The sequence below is a fragment of the Mytilus edulis genome, chromosome 13 (genome assembly GCF_963676685.1).
Source record: "Mytilus edulis chromosome 13, xbMytEdul2.2, whole genome shotgun sequence".
NCBI classification, from domain to species: Eukaryota; Metazoa; Mollusca; class Bivalvia; order Mytilida; family Mytilidae; genus Mytilus; species Mytilus edulis.
The window spans coordinates 20,332,365-20,345,123 of record NC_092356.1 but is presented as its reverse complement, the minus strand read 5'-3'; the positions used below and the strand labels follow the sequence as shown (position 1 = coordinate 20,345,123).

Genomic DNA, 12,759 nt, shown 5'->3' with positions numbered 1-12,759 from the left:
ATTAGTCCGACCATATATTTTCAGGTCCCTTCAGGTCTTTTCATTTCTCCGTTCAGGTCCAACTTTTAGCATCAAAAAAATGTTTTTGATATAAAATATTTAAATTTTAATGAAATATGGATATTAACAATTAATAAAATGTCAACTTGAAGAAATTCTATCCAATAATAAAAAAGTTATTGCAATTTGAATAATTTTAATCGTATATTTTCAGGTCTTTTCAGGTCTTTTCAGGTCCACTTTCAGGTCTTTAGTGTAACCCACATTATATTGATTTCGTTCCCCATTACTTTTATTCCCCTGAAGATTTTCCCGGAATGTCCAACGAAACAGACAATACTAGTGTCTTTGACACAATGAGGACAAACACATCAGAATGGACAGACGTGGTACTACCAAATATTGGAATAAAATTTGACACATGTGCACCAGAATCCATAAACACAGTTTTCTCAAAGGGTGTTTTACATTTTGTTGAGGAGACAATCCGTTCTGAAGTTGTAAATCTATTTTGGTTTCGAAGCGAAGAAGATGAAGAGAAAAAAGAGTGTTTTCAACATGCAGTTCTGGATGTTTTTGACATTGATTGTTATCACATAGACGATATTTCTATAAGTGACATTGTGAAAATAAAGGAGATTGAGAAATCCAATTGGATTGATAACTTTGTAACAAGATCTGACAGATGTCAACGCTTTGCAAGAGAAAGGTAATACAAATATTCAGTTTCCCCTATCTCACCCAATTTATGTTGCCAATGACATGAAGTCATGACATTTCGTCATAGAACAAATATGTCCCTCTTGCATGTCTTGCTGCCAGTTGTTTTTCAGGGTTGCATTTCATATCCTCGACGTTTGTGACAAGACATGCCAAACAATTACGTCATTGATATATGACATCATGCCGTAATGACTGTTACAATTGACAGCCATTGTAGAAACATATTACACTTTTTAATTTTCTGTCTTTTATTTTGAAAGAGGTGCAGCAATGATGAGAATTTTGCATAAATTAATTAAAACATGGACATACATTGTTAGTGTCCCTCTGGCATATTCATGAACATTATGACATGGATTATTAATGGTGGGCTTGTAAACAGTGTATATGTTAACATTACGACTAATCCCTTTTGGGATTCTGAGTCCAAAGGAATTTTCTAAGCAGCCAAAACTTGAATATATATATATGTGAAGCATGTCATTGCATGTAGTACATGTACATGTATAAGTTTTTCAATTATGTGTGTAGACCATGTCGTGTTGATTATTTACTAAAATGATATACAATGTAAAATTAATGTACATATCATGCATATTGGGCTTTAAAAATAAAATGATGACAACATTGTTAAAAATTAAGTCATGCATGTCATTGCATTGCAAATCTATTTTCAATCAAATCAATCAAACTTACCACCATGACCACTGGTGGAAAAAAATTAAACAACACATTGTTGTTCATACAAATCACATACTACCATGACTACCATGATTACTATGATCTTTGGTAAGTAAGAACCAACTTATTATGTTTAGGCCAAATAAAAAAGCATGTGTGTTTCCTGTTTCCCTACCTACCCTATATTTTAAGCTTAGAAATAGCATACCCTAAAGTTTTTTTTGGTCATTTTTCAATAAGCACTGTTAACATGGTTAAAGTCAGGATTTCTCTCCCATAGACTCAATGTAAAAAAAAATGGTAAAATAAAAAAAAATCCCTACCTACCTACCCTATTTTTTTCAAAGATGAAACAGGAAACACACATATTATTTTATTTGGCCTTATCATAATTAATACATTATCTGACCTAATGCATCACATACATTGACATATTATACAACATTGTACAATGATATATATTAATAGAACATCTATAAATGTGTTAAACTTTTATTCCAACTTCATGTAGTTGTACATGTAGCTACAAACATATTTTATGCAACATCAATCAATATGTTACACTTTTTCTCAACTCTTGTATAGATTAAGCTACAAAAATATTTTTTCGTCATGCATCCGATTTCACCTTGAGAGATGCACATGCCTGATGAAGCTAATTTGTTTAGCGAAATATTGCGTATTTCTATTTAACATCTAATAGAACTTTTTAATGTATTAGTTATATAATTAGTGTGTTTAAGTTATATTCTTAGACATTTATATAATTTTAATTCAGTAACTGTATCAGTTTATTTTCACAAACTGATCCACGCTTAAATAGATTGAGTGTTGATTGTTGCTATTTTTAGACATTATATACATGTACATATATATACATGTAGTATCAAACAAGAGACTGGGTGCAGTCGACTCTTAATCTTAATTGACTAGGATTATCAGTTTTCTTATCAAAGGTTTATGGTTTTCTCTGAGCACTCCAGTTTCCCTCAACAATATAAACTGACCTCACGAAATGAGGCTGAAAAGTGGCATTTAAAAACACCATAAATCAAATCAAACAAGAGACTGACATTAAGATTTAAAGGAAAGTCATCATATTTTTTTAAATAGCCCAATTAGGTAATGAATTTATGTTGGCTATTTTGTAGAATTTGTAGAGAACTGTCTACAAGTTTAAAGACTTTTGTGTGGCAGCTTTTGTACATGCATCGGAGAACAAAAGGAAACACATCAAAAGAATTGTCAGAAGGAATGTTTCAAGAACTCTTTGTCACTTTTGCTAGAACATTTGGCTTAAATATTGTGTAAGTACAATAAAGTACAAATGTATATTTTGTTATAAAATTGAGAATGGAAATGGGGAACATGTCAAAGAGAGAACATATGCATACATGTACATGTATGTGTACAAATAGGTATACATTATGATATACATACATTTAACAGGGGTACTTCTTAAACAAGTGATTTCAGAATCACACTTACATGCACCTTAAATGATTTTGGCTTTGCTAAGTTGAAAATTCACAAAACATGCAAAAATAGACACAGAATTTTCAAATCAATGAAACAAGTATAGGTTTAAAAGGAAAAATGTACAATGTAATTCAGTTGTGGTAGTGAATCTAGACAAAATTAGATGTACATTGTCGTTTGTTTATGTGTTACATATTTGTTTTTATGCCCCACCTACGATAGTAGAGGGGCATTATGTTTTCTGGTCTGTGCGTCCGTTCGTCTGTCTGTTCGTACGTCTGTCTGTTCGTACGTCTGTCTGTCCGTCCGTTCGTCCGTCTGTCCCGCTTCAGGTTAAAGTTTTTGGTCAAGGTAGTTTTTGATGAAGTTGAAGTCCAATCAACTTGAAACTTTGTACACATGTACCTTATGATAAGATCTTTCTAATTTTTAAACCAAATTAAACTTTTGACCCCAATTCCACGGTCCACTGAACATAGAAAATGAAAGTGCATGTTTCAGGTTAAAGTTTTTGGTCAAGGTAGTTTTTGATAAAGTTGAAGTCCAATCAACTTGAAACTTCGTACACATGTTCCTTATGACATGATCTTTCTAATTTTTAAACCAAATTAAACTTTTGACCCCAATTTCACGGTCCACTGAACATAGAAAATGAAAGTGCATGTTTCAGGTTAAAGTTTTTGGTCAAGGTAGTTTTTGATGAAGTTGAAGTCCAATCAACTTGAAACTTAGTACTCATGTTCCTTATGATATTATCTTTCTAATTTTAATGCCTTATTATATTTTTTATCCAATTTCATGGTCCATTGAACATGGAAAACTATAGTGCGAGTGGGGCATTCGTGTACTTTGGACACATTCTTGTTCGTTCATTTTTTTAAAATAAATAAGCTAAGGCCGTTAGTTTTCTCGTTTAAAATGTTTTACATTGTCATATCAGGGCCTTTTATAGCTGACTATATGCGGTATGGGCTATTTACATTGTTGAAGGTTGTACGGTGACCTATAGTTGTTAATGTGTGTGTCATTATGGTCTCTTGTGGACAGTTGTCTCAATGGCAATATCATACCACATCTTCTTTTTTATATTGTATCTTTCATGATACTCAATAAGGAATTGAAAAAAATATCTACATAAACCCTACTTTCATGACTTTTCTGAAAGGAAACCCTATACACAGATTCATTTTTTTTTCTTTGTCGTACACGCTTTATTCAGGATCATAAAATTAACAGTAAAGAAAAAAATACAGTTCTTTTTTCTTTGACCTTATTTAGGTTCATAAAATTATCAGTGAAGAAAAACATTTTTTTTGTAGGAGCAGTCCAAGTGTTGAAAAGTACTCAATGTCAATTGGTAGAAAAGATTTTGTTTCCTTACCTAATGCTATTATATGCCATCCTACAGAAACTGGTGATGACAAAATTTGTGCTGTTATACAGGTTAAGAAAAACAAATGTTCTTTTTTCTTTAAGATAAATGTTTACACCTCAAAACTCACTTTTCCGTTTGGTCTAGCTTTGGGGTTACAAGTTACCAGCAGGTCAACCTGTATTTTTGTATTAATCGATTTGAGAAAGTATTTTTTAATTGTCTGCTTCAGAAACAAAAAAATGACTTTTTCAAGAGTGCATTTCTTTCTAACACAAACGATGCAAACGTCTAAGAGCGTACATACGTTTGCAAAGTTTACACACACTTTGAAAAACTATACACACGCAAAAGATGCGTCTGCATTTTGGCGTTTGTCGTTTGTTAGTACAAAAGCTACATTTGTTTCTAACTTAAACCTGATTAAACGAAGTATTTGTTTCTACGTTTGTAAAACGTCTGTTTACCAACAACATCTGCATGCATTATTGGAAGTTCAAACAGGGTCAGTAAAGTCTTATTACACGATGTATTTGTTTCTACTTTTGTAGCATTTAGAAAACAACAACAAACGCCACACAACGTTTACAAAATTATATAAAAAAGAAGATGTGGTATGATTGCCAATGAGACAACTATCCACAAGAGACCAAAATGACACAGACATTAACAACTATAGGTCACCGTACAGCCTTCAAAAATGAGCAAAGCCCATACCGCATAGTCAGCTATAAAAGGCCCCGATGAGACACAGTAAAACAATTCAAACGAGAAAACTAACTGCCTTATTTATATAAAAAAATGAACGAAAAACAAATATGTAACAGATAAACAAACGACAACCACTGAATTACAGGCTCCTGACTTGGGACAGGCACATACATAAATAATGTGGCAGGGTTAAACATGTGAGCGGGATCCCAACCCTCCCCTATCCTGGGACAGTGGTATAACAGTACAATTAGAAAGAAATGCGGCCCAAAACTGAATATAATTATGTAATCAACTCATTAACAGTCCATTAGAAGCCTCCTTGTAATTAATTGGTGAGTGTCTAAATAATTTGTCTATTAAGTGATTACTAGCAAGATACTATTCAGCTCCACTTTTTTAATGTGATACCAAACACCTTGACTTAAATTGATTTGACTCTTTAAATTTTTGTAACATATTACCAAAATTTGGGCCTCCAGTTAATATTTTATCATACAGTATTCACACATGATTTAAATTGGTTTGTATTTAAGGTTAAGGGATGCAATCAAGATGAAGACGGTGACCACACAAGAAATTTAACAAATATGCCTAAAGGATCTAATGCTCAACATATTGGATCAGCCCTGAAAGGTCAACATTGTGGACAGTACCTGTGTACATTACCATATTCTGTGTTTGGGAAGAATGGAATGTTTGGATTCATTGTACAAGGAACAAAAGTAAGTAACCCTTCCAGAGCACCTCAGATCACCCTGGGGTCATTTTCTAAAAAAAAACTAAGATTAATCGTAAGTATACTGAATTGTTCATGACTTAGAATCAATCTTAGTTGTGATTTTTTTGGAACACTGAATCCTGTTTAATAATTGGTTTGGTGCATAGTCAGTTTACTATAATGAACTTGTTTGCCTTTTCATTGTTTGTTTTTTGCCTTGGCATCGTCATTCAAAGATGACTTCCTCATCTCCGGGTAATGATTACTGGAAGTGATGACTAGGAAGTCTCAGATGGTGGCATTTTGCATACATTTTGTCCCCTGGTTAAGACATTTTTGAGAACATGGAAATACTGTCGACCTGTGTGTCCTTCTATCTGTCTTGTTCTGTTACCCTTCTCACAGGTACAATTCTTGCCAGATTTTTATAAAACTTATACTATAGGTATAGATTAATATCAGCAATATCTCGGACAAGTAATATAATGCTGGCAGATCAACTTTTTTAACGAGTTATGTCCCTTGGAAATATTAAATTTATTGAAAATGGCTTCATTAGCACTCAAGAGGGACAAAAGAAACCAGAGAGACATTAAAACTCATAGATTGTAAATAAACTGACCAAGTCATGGCTAAAAAAGACAAAGACAAACAGACATAATAGTACACTAGAAACAGCATAGAAAACTAATTCTTATGAGATTTTTTATAAAACTAAAAACTATAAGTTTATATCAGCAATATATCAGACAAGTTTTATAATGGTGGAAAATTGATTTTTCTTGAAAGAGTTATGCCACTTGAAATGTAAAACATGTGCATGGCAGGGGACAATGGAACAAATATATTTTTTTTTATTAAAAATACATATACATGTATATATATAACATGTATAATAAAAGCTAATTTATTTTTTTCAGGTCACATTTACAGCTTTTAAAGCAGATGATGGTTATTATGACAATTTATGTAGTGAACATTTGCATCAAAAAGAATCATTTGTAACATACAGCGAAGAATACAATATTCTAAGGAAAGAAGACAGAAAACTTTTGGTGCAAACTTTTTTGGATATTGGAAAGTTAATGGAATTTCTTTGTGAGAAGTAGTTGTACAGATGCAAAAGAAAATTTTCCATTTTGATAGACATTTTTGGCAGCCTTTTGCTGGTAAATGTTTTTAATAGATATAAACTTATATTTTAATACTCCAAATTGACAGCTTGCAGGCGAAACATGTAGACCATAGCAAATAAAATTGCAGACCATTTGAAGTGTTGTTGTCTGATGTCAATTTGGAGTATTATTTAGATGTTGCATTCATTTGCATAATTTGACAATCCTGCATACTAAGGTATCCAATTCAGGGATTGTATCGATTGGCGTTGGTTCACCAAACAGAGTTTAAACTTATATTTTGTATGCATGCAATACTACTATCTTTTCTTTGTAAGAAGAAGTCATTTAGATGTAAAAGAATTCTTTTACATTCTCATGTACACAGTATGTTATTGTGTCTGTTTCTCTTGATTTTCTAGTTCTGTAATATCAGAAATTATTGTTTTTATTTAGGTAAATAAAGCAACAGTAACATGTTTGTATTAATAAGGACTTTTATTCAAAATTTCAGATGTGATTTTCTTAACAAAATGTTTGCAATCACATTAAATAAATCTCTATTTTAACCAGTGAGTAGTAACAGATTCACAATAATAAAGGCATGCATTAATTTCTGAATTTACAGTATAATCAGGTCAGGGGTACTACTTAAACAAGTGATTTCAGAATCACTTCTTCAAGTGATTTTGGCTGTGAAATATTTTTAAAAATTCTATAAATAGGCACAGACTTTTTAAAATCACTGAAACAAGTAATTTGAGAAGATCACTTCAATAAGTGTTTATAACTTTTTCTTGATATTTTTCTCACAAGCTTTATTTTTTTATTGGTTAAAAGACAAGAATTCCATTGAAAAAACAACTATGTACATCTAGAAATTGTCTTTTGCTTGATAAGTCTGTCAGTTTATACAATTTATTTAAAATATGCATTTTCTGGAATAATTTGTAGATCAGGACATAACCTTGAGGTATATCATTTTAACTTTGTAGAAAACCAATCAGGTTACCTAATATTGTTGACCTTTGTCTGATAGTCAGAGTAGTTAATGAATATTTGATTACAGAACAATTCCCAAGGGTACTTTATAAAGCTTTAGCGCACTAACTTACTGCCCAAGCGCACTGGTGAAGTTAATATCCATAGAAAAAGGGATAATTGATCTATGTAGGAAAATTATAGAAAAGTTTGTGAAAATATGGAAAATCAATGAAATTAGCATTTGAAGATCAAAGGAAACTATGAATTTATCAAATCACTGAAATAGGTGATAATGAAATCATTTGTTTAAGTAGCACCCCTGACTGATAATAATTAAATCCAAGCAAATAATTTTTTTAAGATATATATATTTATATATACCTTTATACATGTATGTAATCAGCATAGTTATGCAACATTCATTCTATCTGTTGTGTTTGATTTTGGTACAGTTGAAGTTCAACAGATGATAAATATAATGTTTCTGACGTAAAATAATATCTATAAAACTAGCTCTAAGGGGAGATAATTGGAACTTCTCCAAATCATATTTTAAATGCAACTGGTACTTAAACATATAAGCTATACAGCATATCAAAACACAAGTTTACACAAGAGCGACTCTATGAACAACTTTTTTTTTAAATATTATACAAATACAAGTTTGTTTTTTTTTACAGCATAATATATATCCTATTTTGCATTTGTAAAATGAAATATCAATTACTCAATATAAGACATATATGTAAAAATACTCTCATAACAGTACTAACTAAAATATTTATGGGACAGTTAAACCAAAGCAACATTAAAATGAGGCAATTTTCTTGTTGACAATTTAAAGGGAGATAATTCAACAAGCATATCCATGGCTTTTTTTTCATAACTGGACATGCATTTGTTTGCAAAATGATACTTTCTGAAATGATTTAGACCAAGCTGCATCTAAATGAGTTTCTGATTTAAAAAAAAAGTCATTATCATCATTTGTTTTTATATGACAGCCCAAAAATGTTTTGCGTCTTATAATGGTATGATGATGTTTTTGTCTGCGTCGTTGTTGTTGTCCGAAGACGCATTTAGTTTCTGGACAATAACTTTTGTTTTATTGAATGGATCTCTATAAATTTTTTAAAGAAGGTTCAATACCACTAAAGGAAGGTTGGGATTGATTTTGGGGGTTGTGGTCACAATAGTTTAAGAATTAAGGGCCAAAAAAGGGCCCAAATAAGCATTTTTCTTGGTTTTCGCACAATAACTTAAGTATAAGTAAATAGAAATCTATGAAATTTAAACACAAGATTAATGATCAAGCTTGAATGTTGTGTCTATACTTTCCCAAACTGTTCAGGGTTTGACTTCTGCAGTTGTATAAATCTGTGCCGTGTGGAGCACCTGGTTAATTGTTTTCTTGATTTAATGTGATAATTGTGATATTTTCCAGGTCAAAAGATATCTAAAGATGAAGAGAGACATTGAGGAACAGAATGGTTTGTTGTACATCGTCCAATACAGTGACTAAAGGAATGAAGAAGTTGTACTATTTTGTAAATGGGAAAAATACTCTATTGTATGAATTAATACCATCTTGTTTGTTTTTTTTAAATTAAGATTTTTATGGCTATATATATATAAATATTGTACACAATTTTTTACAGAAAATAAAATGTACATTGATATTGACATTTTTGACAGTCTTTTGCCAGTAAATGATTTGATATAGATAACTTGTGTTTTTATAAGACCCCAAAATTTTTTTGGGATCGTATAATAGTATGATGTCTTCATCTGTGGTGTCTGCGTCTCTGTCGTCCGAAGACACATTGGTTTCTGGATAATAACTTTAGTTTAAGAGAATAGATCTTCATGAAATTTTTTCAGAAGGTTCAATACGACAAAAGGAAGGTTGGGATTGATTTCGGGGATGATGTTCCCAACAAATTAGGAATTAGGGCCCGAAAAGGGCCCAAAACAAGCGTTTTTCTAGTTTCAGGATAATAACTTGTGTAGAAGTATTTCAATTGCTCTGAAATCATACTGCAATGTTTAAACCTACAAGTAGAAGGTTTGGATTCATTTTAGGGTTAATGGGGCCAAAGTTTAGGAATTAAGGGCCAAAAAGGGGTCAAAACAAGCATTTTTCTAGTTTCAAGAAAATAACTTATGTGTTATTGTATGTATCTCTGAAATTGTATCACAATGTACCATATAACAAAGGGGAGGCTAGAATTAAGTTTTGGATTAATTGCCCAAAATATGTTGGAATTAGGGGCAAAAAGAAGCATGTTTCTAGTTCCCAAACAACAATGACAATATCTTGTGTATGGATCTCTCTGAAATTGTACTACAAGGTTCAATTCTGCAATGGAAATAAAGGCAACAGTAGTATACCGCTGTTCAAACTCATAAATCCATGGACAAAAAACAAAATCGGGGTAACAAACTAAAACTGCTGGAAGCACATTAAATATAAGAGAACAACGACACAACACTACAATGTAACACACACAGAAACGGACCAAGCATCAGACAAAATCCCACGAGAATAACAAATATAACATCAAAACCAAATACATGAATTTGGGATAGACAAGTACTGTGACACGTCTTATCGCAATGTCAATTTACACTCAAAAATAAGAGAAAACAACTGATGCAACATTAAATTGTAACACACACAGAAACGAACTATAATATAACAAAGGCCATATTCCTGACTTGGTACAGGACATTTTTAAAGGAAAAAATGGTGGGTTGAACCTGGTTTTGTGGCATGCCAAACCTTCCCTTTTATAGCCATGTGAAATATAACATTAAAATGACAACTCAACACCACAGGAAAGCATGGGATTGAGTTTAAGGGTTATTGCACCAAGGGGGTTTCAAAAAGTTGGGTGGGGGATTTTTTGTTTACCATTTTTTGAAGAGCTTCCTTTTTTTCAAAATTTTTCAAATTTCCAATTTTGAAAAGTTTCAAAAAGAAATCTTCATTGCACAGTATTGTGCAATAGATTTGTTAGATGTTAGATCTTTGACCACATTAATTTTGTTACAAAAACCTATACTGTGTCAAAATTTGATCACAATCCAAATTCAGACAGAATCAAGCTTGAATATTGTGACCAAATTTGCCCCAACTGTTCAGGGTTCAACCACTGGGGTCGTATACGGTATAAAGCTGTGCCCTGCGGAGCACCTGGTTATGCATCCTATATTACTACTTTTTTTTGGGGGGGGGATGAATTAAGTAATGAAAAGAAATCCTAAGTAAACTTTATTTTAAGTTAATACACACTACACAGTTTTCTTATATCAATACATGTTTACTAGTTACTAAATATTTTAAATATCAAAAATTGTCATGACCCCACCCCAAAGTGAATATATATTTTGAAACGCTGTAAGAACTATTTTTCAATTCAAATTTTGTTTCAGCCCTCTATTTTAAATCCATTAAATATAGTCATCTATTTACTATATAATACTGAAAGAAAAAAAGCTGTCTTGATAAGAAAGGGAACATGCAAGACCCTTTTCATATCAATAACTGTTGAATATATATTGAAGACTATTTATATAGGTCCCCCTTATCCATATAAATCAACTAAACAAGACCTTTTGTGTTCATAGTTGACTTTGTCCAACCATCCCCTTTATAAGGTCGCCTGGCCCGAGAGGCCAAGTGAGCTTTTCTCATCACTTTTGCGTCCGGCGTCGTCTGTCGGTGTCCTCGTCCGTCGTTGTTAACTTTTACAAAAATCTTCTCCTCTGAAACTACTGAGCCAAATTTAACCAAACTTGGTCACAATCATCATTGAGGTATCTAGTTTAAAAGATGTGTCCGGTGACCCAGCCAACCAACCAAGATGGCCGCCATGGCTAAAAATAGAACATAGGGGTAAAATGTAGATTTTGGCTTATATCTCTAAAACCAAAGCATTTAGAGCAAATCTGATATGAGGTAAATTGTTAATTTAGGCAAGATCTATCTGCCCTGAAATTTTCAGATGAATCGGACAACCAGTTGTTGGGTTGCTGCCCCTGAATTGGTAATTTTAAAGAAATTTTGCCGTTATTGGTTATTATCTTGAATATTATTATAGATAGAGATAAACTATAATCAGCAGTAATGTTCAGCAAAGTAAGATCTACAAATAAGTCTGCATGACCAAAAATATCAGTTGACCCCTCAAGGAGTTATTGCCCTGTATAGTAATTTTACCAATTTTTTTCGTAAATATTTGTAATCTTCTACAAAAATCATTTCTCTGAAAATACTGGATCAAATTTAATCAAACTTTGCCACAATCATTAGTTGGGTATTTAATTTATAAAATGTGTGCGGTGACCTGGCCAACCAACCAATATGGCTGCCATGGCTAAAAATAGAACATGGGGAAAATGTAAATGTTGGCTTATAACTCTGAAACCAAAGCATTAAGAGCAAATCTTACAAGCAGTTAAAATGTTTATCAAGTCAATATCTATCTGCCCTGAAATTTTCAAATGAATTGGACAACTGATTGTTGGGTTGCTGCCCCACAATTGGTAAATTTTAAAGACATTTAGCCATTTTTGGTTTTACCTTGAACACTATTATAGATAGAGATAAACTGTAAACAGCAGTAATGTTTAGCAAAGTAAGATCTACAAATAAGTCAACATGACCAAAATGGTCAGTTGACCCCTTAAGGAGTTATTGCCCTTTAAAGTAATTTTTTATCAATTTTCATTAATTTGGTAGATTTTTGTAAGATCTACAAACACATCACCATCACCAAAACATAATTTTGTCATGAATCTATCTGTGTAATTTGTTTAATATGCACATATACCAAGGTGAGCGACACAGGCTCTTAAGAGCCTCTAGTTGGTTATTATCTTGAATATTATTTTAGATTGAGATAAACTAGTATTTAAATTAATAGACACTTTGTTTAATTTGTCTATATTGACGATACCTTTTATGGTGA

General features: G+C 32.0%; 1 protein-coding gene across 2 annotated transcripts in view; it reads left to right on the top strand.

Annotated features, from left to right (window-relative positions):
* The first annotated feature begins 294 nt into the window (after nucleotides 1-294).
* Nucleotides 295-12,759, top strand: part of LOC139500052 (uncharacterized) — a 91,826-nt gene continuing 79,361 nt past the window's right edge. The window contains exons 1-6 of one of the 2 annotated variants that reach the window (XM_071288764.1): nucleotides 295-709; nucleotides 2,556-2,711; nucleotides 4,203-4,326; nucleotides 5,503-5,691; nucleotides 6,608-6,856; nucleotides 9,231-9,261. In XM_071288764.1, the coding sequence (XP_071144865.1) occupies nucleotides 318-709; nucleotides 2,556-2,711; nucleotides 4,203-4,326; nucleotides 5,503-5,691; nucleotides 6,608-6,796 (1,050 nt within the window). In that variant the 5' untranslated portion in view covers nucleotides 295-317 and the 3' untranslated portion in view covers nucleotides 6,797-6,856; nucleotides 9,231-9,261. Of the gene's footprint in view, nucleotides 710-2,555; nucleotides 2,712-4,202; nucleotides 4,327-5,502; nucleotides 5,692-6,607; nucleotides 6,857-9,230; nucleotides 9,262-12,759 lie in introns of those variants that run through there. The other variant, XM_071288763.1, reaches the window with a different exon arrangement.